The 15,489-nt window shown below is 48.8% G+C and overlaps 1 protein-coding gene across 2 annotated transcripts in view; it reads right to left on the bottom strand.

Annotated features, from left to right (window-relative positions):
- The window catches only part of DENND2C (DENN domain containing 2C), a 30,793-nt gene that overhangs the window by 8,618 nt on the left and 6,686 nt on the right, over window positions 1–15,489 (bottom strand). For both annotated transcript variants that reach the window (XM_030965687.1, XM_030965688.1), the window contains exons 2-11: window positions 12,215–13,142; window positions 10,611–10,759; window positions 9,967–10,079; window positions 9,452–9,619; window positions 6,707–6,803; window positions 5,974–6,018; window positions 3,755–3,936; window positions 1,643–1,752; window positions 1,061–1,130; window positions 654–731 (exon numbers count right to left, since the gene is read on the bottom strand). In XM_030965687.1, the coding sequence (XP_030821547.1) occupies window positions 654–731; window positions 1,061–1,130; window positions 1,643–1,752; window positions 3,755–3,936; window positions 5,974–6,018; window positions 6,707–6,803; window positions 9,452–9,619; window positions 9,967–10,079; window positions 10,611–10,759; window positions 12,215–13,008 (1,806 nt within the window). In that variant the 5' untranslated portion in view covers window positions 13,009–13,142. The remainder of the gene's footprint in view (window positions 1–653; window positions 732–1,060; window positions 1,131–1,642; window positions 1,753–3,754; window positions 3,937–5,973; window positions 6,019–6,706; window positions 6,804–9,451; window positions 9,620–9,966; window positions 10,080–10,610; window positions 10,760–12,214; window positions 13,143–15,489) is intronic.

Raw genomic sequence — 15,489 nt, 5'->3', positions numbered from 1 at the left:
TCTCCCACCTTGCTTGGGACCCCTGTGAAATTCATCTCAAACGTCTGAACAGTCAAACAGGAACAGCTTCCTGTGAGCACAACTCTCTAGTCTCCTGCCACTGGAAGGAAATGTCTTGTATGTAGTAATCAAATTCTCATTATTTCAAGGAGTTAGGAGGAGCAACACCCATCCCCCTCACCACGAAACCTCCCTGAAATGCTGTTCTAGAAACTCTGTGCTTCAAAAACCAGAACCATCTTTCATCAAAGCTCGTCCCAGTACTCTGCTGCAATAACTGTCCTTTGTCTGCAGCAGCTTTCCCCAGTCCTCACCCCCTTATCTCCCCTCCTCATGGTGCTACAAAAACCAGGGGAGATCCAACCCCATCCCAAACTGATTTTCCCTTTCCAAGTCACAGAAGAAGAGGATGAAGAGGCACCCTCAGTAACACCAGGTATTAGAAGGCCCTTCCTGGCAGTAATTGCTGAAGGATTTGTGCATTGGCTGACAAGCTCAGCACCAGGATTTTATTTCCCTGCTCAAAGCAAAGACAGAGAGGAAGCACCACTCTCCTGGGATCAGCTGCAATCACTAAGCCTGACAGAAGCACCCAGTCACTCTGTGGAGCCTGCAGGCTGTCAGGGCTCAAGGAACAGGCTGTGCCAGCTCACCTTGGAGAAGAGGTTGAAGCAGCCCAGGCGGCTCACGATGCAGTACACCTCGGGCAGGCGCTTCCCTTTCCCTTCTGGCTGAAAGGCAACAGCAACAGCTCTGCTGAGAACAGGGGGGCAAGGAACAACCCAGCACCCACACTGCAGCTGATCTGCAGAACTCCTTCTGCTGCAGCCCCCCCTACACTTATGACTATGAACATTCTCAAGGAACACCGAGTTCCAGGAGCTGGTTCATGCCCAGAGCCCATTTTGCTATTTCTGGGCACCATTGTGACCCTTCCCTCTGCATCCCAAGGGTTGGCACCACCACAGCAGCACAGGATGGGCAACCCACGTGGGAAAGCAGCCCTGAGTCATGTCCTGACAGCACTCCCTGTACCCCCAGCCCTCCCAGAGATGCTCACCAGGAGCTTCCTGCAGTACCCGAACCAGCGGCTGCCGTCCTCCCCCGTCAGCACGAAGGAAAAGGTTTCACTGGGGAACAAGGCAGAGTCAGGGTTAAATTCACCACACAGCCCAGGGGACAGACTGACAAAGCACAGAGACTCCTTCTGGTCATGCTGACAAGGGCCAAGGCACGATTACAAGGAGTTTGGGATCTGTTCAGGGTAAAAAATTGCACGCCATGAGCTTTTCCATCTCTCCTTCCCAGCTCCTCTCACTGAGCGTTTTCCATCCCTCCTCCTTCCCAGCTCCTCTCACTGAGCTTTTCCAGCTCTCCTCCTTCCCAGCTGCTTCCCCATTCAGCCAAGGAGCAGCAGAAGCATTTCCAGCCCCAGCAGCTGGCCTTGGACAGATTTTTCCTCCTTACAGGAAAGGCAGCAGCTGCTCTCTAGCCCAGCTCCACACTTCATCCTCCCTCCTACCACAGGGATTTCCTGGATCCTTTCCCCTTTTCCCCTGCTCTGGCTTCAGCTCCTCTGGCACAGTCCAAATCTTTCAGCACTGCCTGCCTCAGTCACAAGTATTCAAAACCAAATCTTTACCTTTTAAGGTCTGATGAAGGGAACCAGTCTTTGGGATCTGGAAAGCAGAATTTGGGAATGACCTTTAGCCTCTCTTCAGTATCCTTTGATGGTCTGAAGGGATGTTCAGGCTGGAGGGGTAACAGATGCATTTGAAGTCACTGAAGTTGGTGCATAGCTGCAGCATTTAAAATACAGAAAGCATCTTCCTGACACTTCCAAAAGCTGATCCATCACATAGCTAATGCACAGGTACAGGAGACTATTAGCAGATTCCCAGTTCCCTCTTGCATCTTTCCAGCTGATTGGACCCTTGTAAAATGGCCCAGCTTGGTAAGGATGGATCCTTGGTAGGATCCTTGGTAAGATCCTTGGTAAGGATCTATAAGCAGGGCTAAGTTTATTGGAAAATGAATGTAGAAATGAGCCCCCAAATGATGGCTGGATCAGCCTGCCTTGGTTCTACCTCTGGGAGATTTGAAAACACTCAAATAGGAACAGGAATGTGTTCAGCTTTTGATGTGCAGATCACTCATAACTGAAATGCAAAAACTGTCCCTGAATCACGTGTTCCAGCCACACCACATATGGGTTCAAATCAAACCCCTCAAGGACTCCAGGACACTTTCAATGATCAAAACTGGCCAGAAAGGGCAAAAGAAAGGTGTTCAGATAAGAGGCTCCACAAGAAATGTAAGGAACTTTTACACATTTAAATAGGAAATGCCCCTGACAAGTGGAAAGTTTACTGCATGAAGTTGATTTTAAGCACTCAGCATATCCAGGCTATTCCAGTGTCCCAACTGTGACAGCACAAAGTGTTAGGAAAACAGAACAGCATTTTGACAGAGTAACAGTTGTACAAAAGCTTAGATGTCCCTGGGCACACAGCCCAAAGCAGAGGGTGACAGCAGATTACTTGGAAGCAAAGCTAATATTAGAATGGAGACACCCCATCTGACCCACTGTCCCATCTAAGCCACTCACCAAAACACTTTCCCTTGAGCAGAAGATAAATAAATCTGAGAAAAGAACTTTTTGTGTCAGTGCCTTTACAAAAGCCACTAGAGAGCAGGAGGGAAACCCTGCAGTGCCCTTCCCAAAGGCAATGGACAGACTGAGAGGCTGCACCAGGGAAAAGCCAAATCTGCTGCACTCCTTTCTTCCTCCCAACACCCCAAAGTTTGCACTTTTAGCAGGTATTATTTGGGTGTGTTCAGTTTTACCCACTAAATTAACACCGTGCACTCTTTCTGGCTCTACTTCCTTATTCATCTTGTGAACCCAAGGCATTTACACACTTAAGACACCGGAGTTATTTGCACACAAATCCTTTAGGCAGCAGGAACTGGGACACTGTGCGACCTGCTGGGGTCACACACAACCTCCCTGAGTGGATCTGACATCTCCTCTGTGTGGATGACATGCAGATTCCTCAATCATCCCTGGCTTTCTGAAGGCACAGCCAGAATTGCTGGCTCTGTTCTGTTTTCAGTGGAAGGCAGCAGGTATGAGCCCAGACACTGACAACTGAATATTCATCTCAATCTGGTACCACAGAAACACCAAGGCTCCACCTCAGCTTCCCAACTTAGTTCACTGAGCTATAATTCAGTCACACACTGGTTTTGTCACCCTTTTGGGCTGAACAGCTTATTTCAAAGGGCTTGGTTTGGCCTCAACTTCCACAGCTCTCCTGGTTTTGGGGGCTTCTACAAACAGCTTTGCCATTTTTTTATTATTCTTTTTCAAAACAATATAAATAAGCATAAAAGCCCTGGATTCCAATTCTTGTGCAGCATCAGTGCCTCACTCCTTGTTTGCAAAGGACAGACTGCCAGGATGAGGTTCCTGCCAGCTTTGGGACAGAGCTCTGCACTCCTTCCTCTCCTTCAGCTGGTATCAAATACCCCTTGGCTTCATGAAATTTGAATTAAGTAGGAAAAAAGTAGCTCAAAAAAACCCCAATAAACTCATTATCAAGACACATATTCAACAAGGTCCTGACACCACATATCAGGTGTGTAACAGAGCAAGGTGCCTCACATCCCAAACCCAGACCCTGACCAGTGCAGCTCAGCAGGGGAAACAGAGCTGAGCAGTTCCCTGGGCAGGTTCCCACACAGCTCCTACCTTGCTGGGGAACTGCTGGATGATGTGTGGTGTGTAGGTGACCTCAGATGCCTTCTTGTGCAGGGACACCACCACGAAGAGCTCGAAGAGCCTCTGCTCCTGGAGCTCGATGAGATCCCTCTCCAAGGTCTGGTAGTGCGGGTTCCTCTTGGAGGGCGAGCGCCTCAGGCACCTGTGGCGACCTGGGGAGAGCAAGAAACCCCAAAGCAGCCTGAGCTGGCACTGCCACACACCTACAGGGCACAGGAGAGGACTCGGCAGTGCCATCAGGGGGGAAAGTGATGGGTGGATTTGCCCAACATCCAAATGCTCCCTGTGGGATATGAAACCTGTGTCAGCTCCTCGTGCACAGAGCTGATCTTCCCCCAGGCAGGAAGGAAATAACCTCAGATTCCACTGGAGGAGGTTTAGATTGGATATTAGGGACAATTTCTTCACTGGAATTGTTGTTATCATTGGAGCAAGCTGGCCAGGGCAGTGGTGAAGTCACCATCCCTGGAGGTGTTTAAAAAATGTGTGGATGTAGTGTCACAGACATCTTTTCTGAAAAATCCTTTCCTTAAGATTTTTTCTCCTAAGAAGCTACGAGACCTCAAAACCAAAATGTAAACAATAAGCAGTTATCTGCTGCTGTAAAATACAACAAGTAAATCTGTGATTGGTCTCATGTGATTGTTTCTAATTAATGGCCAATCACAGTCAGCTGGCTCAGACTCTCTGTCCGAGCCACAAGCCTTTGTTATTCATTCCTTCTTTTTCTATTCTTAGCTAGCCTTCTGATGAAATCCTTTCTTCTATTCTTTTAGTATAGTTTTAATGTAATATATATCATAAAATAATAAATCAGCCTTCTGAAACATGGAGTCAGATCCTCATCTCTTCCCTCATCCTCAGACCCCTGTGAGCACGGTCACAATGGGGCACTTGAGGATGTGGTTTAGTGGTGAGCATGGTGGTGCTGCCGGGTTGATGACTGCACTTGATGACCTTAGAGGTCTTTCCCAACCTTAACAATTCCAGGATTCTGTGATTCAGACAGGAAGCACTGGCCTGCAAATCCAAAATCCTGCAAATGTGCAGCTCTGCAAATCCCCCCTGACAGACACCGAAATTTCTCCTGCTGCCCTGATGTTCTTACACATCTCAGAGTGTACAACAGGGTACCAGGGAGTGAAGGCCACCTGCACCAGGTCAGGAGCTCAGGGAGCCACTCCAAACACCAGGGGCACTCAGGAGAGGCAGAGGCACCCCCAGGCTGGGCTGTCCTGACAGGCAGCACAGGCTCACAAGCACAGGCACAGCCCTCTCATGTCAGGAATTCCTGTGGCCCAGGCACTGTGACACATTCTAGACACTCTCAAACAACTCTTCCATCAGGCAGTGACTCAATCTTTCTGAAGAAATCTCAGTATTTCTGCTGAGATCCTTCGCTGTCCACTACTCTCATTAACATAAAGAAATGGAATTTCACTTTTCATTCTAAGTTAAAGCCTTTTGAATGTTTCCCTCCAAGTAAATGAAACACCTAAAATAAAATCATAGAATAGAATCATAGAATTCATAGAATCCTTGAATGGTTTGGGTTGAAGGGACCTCAAAGCTGATCCAGTGCCACCCCCTGCCATGGGACACCTTCCACTGTCCCAGGCTGCTCCAAACCCTGTCCAGCCTGGCCTTGGGCACTGCCAGGGATCCAGGGGCAGCCACAGCTGCTCTGGGCACCCTGAGCCAGATCCTTCTGTTTAATCTGTCTTCACATGGAAGCTAAAAGCACCTAAAACCAAGTAGGTGTTTCAGGTTTGGAGTTTGGATCTATGATCCAGCTCAGGACATTGGAACCAGACAAATACCCTGGTGAGTTCTCCCCAGAGGAAAGGACATTTCACAGCATTACATAAAACAGAACCAAGGGAAGGAATCAGGAGGGAAATAATCTCAAGCAGCAGCAGCAAAGGTGATGAGGAACAACCTCCTACCAGCCCAAAAATGACTCTGCTTCTGCTGACTGGCAGATTAATGGCATTAAACCTCAAGGGCTCAGGGGAAAGGGCAGAAACAGAGGTTGGTTTGTCACAGCAGCAGCTGCCAGACTTGGCCATGTGGCCTCTGAGAGGCTCCCTGGCCCTGTCTCAGCAGATTCCACACGTCAGCTCATCCCACCAGGGCCTCAGCCAAGGGTGCAGTGCTGTGGGACAGGACCAGCCCTGTGATTCACTCACTTTTGGGCTGATTTTCCGTATCGCTTTCGTTCCCGCTGGTTTCACCTGAAACACACACAGTTTTCACTTATTAACCATGCAGAAGGAAGATGGGCAACACCCAAAGTTGGGAAAGAGACACAACCTGAGACTCATCACATCAACATCCCTCAGGGCTGCCCACCAATCCTGCCCAAAGCACCAGCCAAGGGCAGCTGGAAAATGTGTTATCACAGCAAACTGCAAAAAGCAGAGCTGATATCAAGGCAGTGGTGCCAGTGAGTGACCTGCAGGTCAGCTGAACATGGGCAGAGAACACAAACCAGGCTGGCTGAGGCTGCTATAAAACTTAACAGAGCTGCTGAACAGAATAACTATAAATAAAACCCCTATAACTATAAATAAAGACCCTGCTATAAATATAAATAAAGATTCTACACAATCAGAACAAGGTACACAGATAATGAGAGCAGGAGTCACTGGTAGCTCTCATGCCAAGTGGTTTTCTGCAGAATTTTTGCTTCAATCTGCTTTTTTGAAAAAGCACTTTTAACCCAGGCTCAGAATCCTCCTCTTGTGGCAGTGTTAAATTTGGGTTAGGCAGGTGTCCCTTGAGCTGACAGCTCAATTCCAGCCACAAGCATGGGGTTTGCACTGCTGTGTCAGCATGAGGTGGTGGTGCCAGGCCAGGGCAGAGGAATTGTGCCCCTCAAGGTGTTTAGAGCACAGACAGTGGTGTTGGAGACCCCAATACCTTTCACTGGAGCTGCTTCTCTCCCAGCAGGACTGAGCAGCTTCACCTTCTTCTTTCCACGCTTGGAATCAAAGATCTCCTGTATTTTCAGTACCAGCTGAAATCCAAAACAGAAGCAGAGGTTAATGTGGGGGTCCAGAGAAGGCTCCAGGTGCCAAAAGGAGGGCAGCCCAAGAGCCACCACCCAGCACTTGGGGGAAGCTGCCCAAACCCTGCAGGAACCCTGGCTCAGAGGTTCCTTCTAGCCCAGCTCACTGCATAAAGAATGAGCACAGATTTCTGCTGCAAGAGAGAGATCCCTGTCAGCACAGCTCAAAGCTGACACCAGACTGTACAGGCACTCTGGAAACTGTCACACTTGCCTTCCTAAATAGAAGTGACAAGCTGTCTGGCATCAGATCTCCATTTTCTATGCAAAGGCACTTGCAAGAACATCTCAAACCCTGCAGCACAGAGGACTCAGAATATGCTCCCCAGCACCCCAACTCCTTCCAAGCCCAGAAAAAGCAGAGCTCTCTCGCTGTAGCTTGGGGGTTGGTTTTTGGGTTTGCTGCTGTAGTTGATGTCAGCTCAAGTCTCCTGAAGCACAAGGGAAGATGCTCCAAGCACAGGCTCTGCCCCAGGTGTTTGCTGGAATGAGAGGATGATGGACTCAGAGTACCTGCTCCACTGGAAGTGTCCATGGCCATGGCAGGGGGTGGAATGAGGAGCAATTTAAGGGCCTTTCCACCCAAATCATCCTGTGATTTTGCACAAATGAAGACAGACAGTGGGACAGAACAGTGGCTCTGTGCTGCAGGACCACACACCTGGTCCAGTGGAAGAAAAAACCTGGGTAAAAGCCCAGCCCAGTGCAGAGTAAGCACAGACATGAAAGAAGGGTCAGCTCTTTGACACTCTGCATTGGTGCTGGCAATCCTCCTTCCACTGGTCACAACAGCCTGAAAGCCAAAGTCCTGGCACTTTCTGTGTCCCTGTCACAGCCTGCTCTGTGCTTTCCCCTCACCTGCCAGTGCCCCAGGGGCTCCTGACTCCCCACATCAAAGGCGGCTTCATGGCAAGAGGGATTTACCCTAAATGCAGGGAGCAGGTCAAGTTCATTCCTGCCTCAAGAATTCATTAAACTGAACACTGGAGGGTGGGGCCCAGCCATTTGTCATCACAAATACAGCATAAAAAGAAATATATTAAAGAGAACCTGTTTGTTCAGCTCAAGTGTTTAATCCCCAGATCAGCAATCCAGGCTCAGGCTCTCCTTTTCCAATGGATTTCTCCCCATTTTCTGCCTCAGCACTGAGGGAACAAACAGCCCACTGCAGAGAGCAGTGCTCCTCCTGCCAAACCTGCCTTCTTTCCCTTTTTACCCAGCCTTACCTAGGAGAACTTAATTTCTGCCCTGATTTTTGTGCAGCTGAGTCACCACCCTGGGTGTGTTTAAGGCAGCCATGTGTTTCTTAGGCAAAAGGTTTTGTCTTTTTTGACCCCAGTCCTTTTCTCAACCTCTCAAGCAATCTTGGCTCAATTCCTCATGAGCAAAGAGAGTAAAGTGCTCTTCCTGCATGTAAATTGTTACCAGATTTTTGGAATAGGTTTGCTTTTGGAGAACATTTTATTTTCCCCTCTCCAAATGAGAGATACTCTCCATCACAGCATTTTTATAATCTTGCCATCTCCTTCCTGATTTTCCAGACCCAGAATTTGTTTAAAAACACAGACAGAAGTTACTTGATACTCCAAAGCACTTTAAAGGTTTGAAAAGTCCTTTGCAGTCCAACTCTACCTCACAGTCTTGTGCAATCTGAGCAAATACATGTGATTTTCAGATGAAATAAAAATCTGCTGAAGTGAAATGATTTTACCACAGCAAAAATAAATCCTTCTCACTACCACAACTGGAATTTGAGTCCCATGCACCAAGTGCCACCACAGTGGCAGCTGCAGCTGCCCTTGTACAGCATGTGGTGCCTTTTGTCACAGAGGGATGTGAGCTGGTAACCAACAGGAGGATCTAGAAACCTTCCCAAGGCACCAAACCAAACAGTTCTCTGTGTGAAGATGGATTAAAAAGCCTTCCTCACCCCTCTAGCCTCAGCAGCATAATTGTCTTTGCAGCCAGGCAGGAAGGAGAGGCCAGGAGGGACAGCTGGATGAAGGTTTTGTGAAATGCTCTTATCCCTGAGAGCTCCTCTGCATCCCTTAAACTGTGAAACAGCTGTTCTTGGTGCCAGTCCAGAACTCCTGGCCAACATTCCAAGTAACCAAGGGCCCCACAGCTATCCCACAGCTCAGGGCCTGCAGTGAACACCAGGATTAGCCTGGGAAGGCACTGGGAGCAGGGACACGTGCACACAGCGTTACAGAGCTGCCCCTGGAGCTCTCCAAGAGCACAAACCCAGCACCAACACTCCACGGAAACACTGGGAACGAGGCTGAGGTGACAAAGCACGAGGAAGGGCTTGTGCTCACACACAGCCCTGACCTCCAGGCCAACACTGAGCACTTTGTCTGCCCACAAAAACACCACTGTGATTCCTGACCAACAAAACCAGCACTGTCCCAGCCAGAACTGGCACTCAGATGCCCAAACACCAGCCCTGCCACTTGGAGAGGGAATGGCTGGAGCAGCAGTGCCAAGCAGCAATCACCTGCCTGGCCCACAGCTCCGTGGCCACTCACAAAGCACTTGCAAAGCAGCAAGAGCTTGAAATGCCAGGCAAGAAGTGAAGTTTTACATTTGAATCTCACCCAGGGCAGGCTCTTTCTCCTGCTGGCAGCCTCCACTGCTCGGAACAGCTTCCACTCAGACAGAGTGACAGGCAGGGAGGTTTCCTTCCCCACCTTCCCTTGGAAATTTGTCTGGGAGGGCTTCAGCTCCAGTGACTTACGGCTGAGGAAGGGAGGTTTTGGGGGAGGCTGGAAAACAGAAGACATAGTTAAGCATGAGATCCAGCTTTGGTCCAAGGTCACAGGCAGAGGAGTCAGATTACAGCTGGTAAATCTGCTCTACCAAGTCTCCATCCCACCTCCCCACTCAAGCATCTCATCAAATCTCTCTTGTTCCTACTCTTTTGCTCCTTAGCAGCTTAATCAGCTGCCATGGCTGATCATTACTTACATTATGTATTATTTACATTAATACCAACCAATAAAACAATACAGCAAACCAATGACTTGCAGTGTGGAATGTGAGGCTGAGCACAAACGAGGGCCCTTGTGGGAATGGTTCTGCAAACATCTGACCCTTTAATCCCCCACCCTACCTTGGGAGCCCTGCTGATGCTCCGGGGAGGGGGCAGCTTCCAGACAGATGGGACCTTCCACAGGGGCAAGGGCAGTGCTCTGATATCTTCATAAGGATGTTCTTTTGTAGGACCTGGAAAAAGCATTGGATGGGGGTTTATGAAAGGAGATAAAGCCCTGTAATTTTTGCCAGGGATATAAGTGGGGAGAGCGTGCCAATAACAGAGTCTGAGAGACCTGTTTGAAGTTGGATGAGGTTCCCACCACATCCTTTTAACCCACTGCCATCAATTTGGCAAACTGTACATGGACTCAGCAGAACAGAACACTTCTTCCCCTGCAGAGCAAGCAGCTGTATTGCAAAGCAGCTCATTTTGGCAGTGTTCACACTGATCTCTGTGCAACACTCAAGCAAAGCATTCCAAGAGCTAATAAAGAAATCAGTTTAGCACAGACCAACTCCAGTGACCTCCCATGACATCTGAAATCAGGCTGTTCACGTGCAGATGTCACCAACACCAACAAAGAATCCCAGATGGGGAAGACCTTAAAAATCCCAGAGCCAGAAAGGGCCTCAATGCATCCTCACCTTCCCTCCTCCCTCCCCAGCACAACTTCCACCCTTACCCACGGTGAGAGCACCCCCAGAAGCCCAGGCACATACAGATAATGTCCTCGTAGATGTTGTCTTGAGACTGAGTGCAGAGCAGCCTGGATCCTGCAGTGCCATTGCTCTCCTCCCGGGGTCTGCGGGAGCCACCGCCCGCCGGCCGCTTGCGGAAGCCCTGGATGTCCTCGAACTCAAAAGATTTCCTAGAGGAAAATCAGGGTGATTTCTTCTAAAGGCACCTGCTGGAGTTGCTGTCTGCAGTCCAAACACAGTGTGGCCCTCCCTGGGACCATCCAGCACACAGATGCTCCATCTGGGCTCACATTTCCAGGGGTTGAGGTCTGACCCCAGGCAGCAGCTCAGGTCCTCACTCCCAGCCCATGGGATGGGGGAGAGAATCAGAGGGTAAAGAGAGGAAATACGTGCATGGGTCGAGATAAAGACAGCTTGGAAGGTAAAGCAAAAGCTGCACAAGCAAGAAAAGCAAAACAAGGGATTCATTCCCTATTTCCCTTGGTGTTCGGCCATGTCCAGGGGCTCTGTCATGTTTAACAGTGACTTGGGAACACAAACTCCCAAATTTCCCCCCTTTCTGCTTCTTCCCCAATTTATAATGCTGAGCAGAACATCACAGGGTCTGGAACATCCTTGGGGTCAGCTGTCCCTGCTGTGTCCCCTCCCAGCTCTGCGTGAGCTCACACAGCTCACACACTGCTGTGTAACCAATATTGTCATCACAACCCCAAAACACAGCAGCACACAAGATGCCAAGAAGAAAATTATCCCAGTGAAAGCCAGCACACCAAGTGAGTCCTGGTCACTTACTCTGGGAGATTTATTAAGTAAGAAAAGGAGCTGGAGGCTCCATGGCCAAGCACACTCCAAGCAGGCATGGCCAGCCCCATCCTGCCAGAGGCAAGAACCCAAACCATGTTTTGCAGACTTGCAGCAGCTCAGAACCAGGGCACTGCTTCCTACTGGCCTCTCCTACTCGTGCTCAAGGTGCTCATGCATTTGTGGGTTGGCATTTCCATCCACTAGGCCACTATTTTGAAATTAGGGCACTGAGGTCACAGAAGAGCTGGCAGGGATTTAGCCCATCATCATCGTAAAATCTGGGTTGTTGCTGCACATTTTGCCACAGTGGAAGGTTTCAGAACCTCAAGCCACATCTCTGCACACCAGTCTAGCACAGGCAGCTCACCTGTGAGCAGGATCTGCATCAAGCCATCTCAGAAGGGTATGAGAAAGAGGGAAAACCAGCCAAACCTACTGCAAAAGCAGTACCCCCAGCCTCCAGCCTTAAGCAACAACTTCACTCCCAGAAAAGCCAAACACTCAGCAGCTACAGTGCCCCAAGAAAAAGCTACTCTGCCATCCCCAAATTGCAGCTGAGGGCAAGCAGCAGGCAGGGAGCAGGCAGGTCTCTCCCTGGGGTCACTCCACTCTGTTCTAAGGTGTGGGCTGACTTCTGCTTGGAACCTGGAGCCTTCTTTGCAAGATTGTCAGCAGCAAAAGCCAGGAACACCCCTTCCCCATGAAAAGAGGCATCATCACTAGCAGCACTCCACAAGGACATCATGCCAAGCAAGCTGCTTTAAACCCACCTAGAAAGTGATTTAAAGAAATACTTCAGACATGAGAGATGGATTATGTACCTCTGGGCTCTGCCTCTGATCCTCCTGCTGGCTATTTTCTTCTCAGGGTTGTTGGAGGATGACACCAAGTCCCTTCCACACTGTTTTTGCAGAGGAGCTTCCCTGGTGGCACTGGCAGCTCTACGACCCCCAGCACCCTTCTCGGCCAGGTAGCGGAAAGTCCTGCGTGGTTTGGGTGGTGGATCAGGAACTGCCTCCTCCTCTTGCCCCTCAACCTCAGAGTAAATGTTCCTCAAGCTCCTCTCTGCCCTGCAGAGATTGTCCACTCCTTTGATTTGCAGTTCTCTTTCCGTGGAGCCAGAGCTGCCTTGCTTCCTCTGGAGGTCCAAGGCAACGGGAGAGGTTCTGCCAGGCAGGGGGGGATCTGCTCTCCTCCACAGAGCTTGTGAGGTGTAGAAGTTCCCCGGGGGCAGTGTCACCCCTGGGGTCAGGAAGCCTGTTTGCCCCTCTCCTTTCTCCTTGGCTGGGGAAGCTGGGCCACCACAGCCCCCGGTGTGCCAGCATCTCCGTGCATCTTCCCTGAAATCCAACCCCAGGCTCTTGGGATCTTTACACCCAGCCCTTCTGCCATTCTCAGTGCATTCTGCCTTCACTTTGGGTAGTGCATTGCAGCTGGGATCATACTTTACTCCAAAGTCCTTGGGCTGCTGCCTGTCCTTGCTGGGGCAGCCCCGTGTCCTGCCCTCCCACTGCGAGATCTTCTGCCTGATGTTGCGGCAGTGGCTGCGGGACAGGGTCTGGCTCTGCACGGCCCCGCGGGTGAAGCTGCTGTCCCCGGCCCCCACGGGGTGCATGGCAGTGCCAGGGGGCTCACACACAGCCCATGCCCAGCCCTGGCCACGTCCTGCTGCGTCCTGCACGCATCAAAGCTGGCACCACGCTCCCAAGTGCCCGGCGGTGTCACAGAGTCCGGGCTGGCTGCTCCGACCTGCGGGCGAAAACAAGAGCCATCAGCTGCACTCTGTGGTAATCACAAAATTTGGGAAAAAACGGTGAAAATTTGGGAAAAAACGGTGAAAAAATGGTGAAAATTGCGGGGGGGAATGGAGAAAAACAGCGAAAAATGGGGAAAATCGGGGGAAAATGGAGAAAAACGGTGAAAATTGGGGGAAATTGGAGAAAATTGTGAAAATTGGGGGAAAATTGAGAAAATGGTGAAAATTGGGGGGAAATGGAGAAAAAGGGTGAAAAATGGGGAAAATCGGGGAAAAAATGGAGAAAAACAGTGAAAATGGTGAAAATTGGGGGAAAATTGAGAAAATTGTGAAAATTGGGGGAAAATTGAGAAAATGGTGAAAAATGGGGGGAAATGGAGAAAAAGAGTGAAAAATGGGGAAAATCGGGGAAAAAATGGAGAAAAACAGTGAAAATGGTGAAAATTGGGGGAAAATGGGGAAAATTGTGAAAATTGGGGGGAAATTGAGAAAATGGTGAAAATTGGGGGGAAATGGAGAAAAAGAGTGAAAAATGGGGAAAATCGGGGAAAAAATGGAGAAAAACAGTGAAAATGGTGAAAATTGGGGGAAAATGGGGAAAATTGTGAAAATTGGGGGGGAAAATGGAGAAAATGGTGAAAATTGGGGGGAAATGGAGAAAAAGAGTGAAAAATGGGGAAAATCGGGGAAAAAATGGAGAAAAACAGTGAAAATGGTGAAAATTGGGGGAAAATGGGGAAAATTGTGAAAATTGGGGGGAAAATGGAGAAAATGGTGAAAATTGGGGGGAAATGGAGAAAAAGAGTGAAAAATGGGGAAAATCGGGGAAAAAATGGAGAAAAACAGTGAAAATGGTGAAAATTGGGGGAAAATTGAGAAAATTGTGAAAATTGGGGGAAAATTGAGAAAATGGTGAAAATTGGGGGAAATGGAGAAAAAGAGTGAAAAATGGTGAAAATTAGAGGAAAATTTGAGAAAAACAGTGGAAAATGGTGAAAATTGGAGGAAAATTTGAGAAAAACGGAGAAAAATTGTGAAAATTTGGGGGGAAATGGAGAAAATGGTGAAAACTGGGGGAAATGGAGAAAAACAGCAAAAAATTATGAAAATTGGGGGAAAATTTGAGAAAAAAGTGAAAATTTGTGAAAATTTGGGGGAAATGGAGAAAAACAGTGAAAAATGGTGAAAACTGGGGGGGAATTTGAGAAAAACAGTGAAAAATGGTGAAAATTGGGGAAAAAATTGAGAAAAATGGTGAAAAATTGTGAAAATTGGGGAAAATGGAGAAAATTGGTGAAGAAATGGTCTAAAATGGAGAAAATGGGGTTAGAAATGGGGAAAATGGACCCCAAACCTAGTTCTTTCACATTCACCGTGTAGATGTTACTTCCTGGGGAGAAAAATCACAAAAATGGGAAAAAATGGGGAAAATCGGGTTAAAAATAGTGAAAAAATGAGAAAAATCGGATTAGAAATGACCCAAAATTGATCCCAAACCCAACCTGAGCCCAGCTCCTCAACCTTTACCATGTAGATGTCACTTCCTGGGGAGAAAAATCACAAAAATTGGAAAAAATGTTGAAAACATCCTCTGAACAGAGAGAGACAGAGTTCTCCCAGGATTTTCCTGGGAAGCTGTGAGAAAGCTCAGAGAAAGAATTCAAACAATTATTATCTCAATCTCTGCACCCGGCAGGCAATCTCTGTTTGTCAAAGAAGTTTACAAGAAGGAGTTGTCCCTTCTTGACCAATAGGTGAGAGAAGATTCCCAAAGGTCAATCAGGTTGTAGGTCCACCACTGTTTCTGTAAGAACTGTGGATTTCTAATAATAAATTGCTTTTTCATTCCTTTCTGATGGTGGAGTCTCTGTATCACCTTTGTCTGTCCCTGATACCCCTTCCAGGAGCTCTGTGCATCTTCCCTGAAATCCAACCCCAGGCTCTTTGGGGTTGGATTTTAGGGAAGATGCACAGCACCCCAGCCATGCTCCCCACCCCAAAGTTCCAGCAGCTCCCTGGCAATTGCTGCAGAACATTCCTCCCCAAATCACATCCACCACGTGCTCAGGACAGGCTTCCAGAGCTCTCTCCCCACAGGGGCTGTTTGTGCACACGTGGAAAGGGAGCTGAGGCTTCACCGGCTTCAAAAACAAACCCAGCAGGCACAAAACACCCTGAGGGATCCCAGGCATGCAAACTCAAGGAAATTATTTAATGGCAGAGGAACACAGCAGTGTGGATCTCAGCCAGCCCTTCTGCAGGAGTGCAGCTCCTCCTGATGCTCAGGCAGTAGAGATAAATCCCTTGTGGCACCTGAGCTCCCCACTCAGCAGAGACACA

This window comes from Camarhynchus parvulus, chromosome 26 (assembly GCF_901933205.1).
Source record: "Camarhynchus parvulus chromosome 26, STF_HiC, whole genome shotgun sequence".
Classification (NCBI taxonomy): Eukaryota; Metazoa; Chordata; class Aves; order Passeriformes; family Thraupidae; genus Camarhynchus; species Camarhynchus parvulus.
The sequence above is the reverse complement of the archived record's forward strand: the minus strand, read 5'-3'. Positions and strand labels throughout refer to the sequence as shown.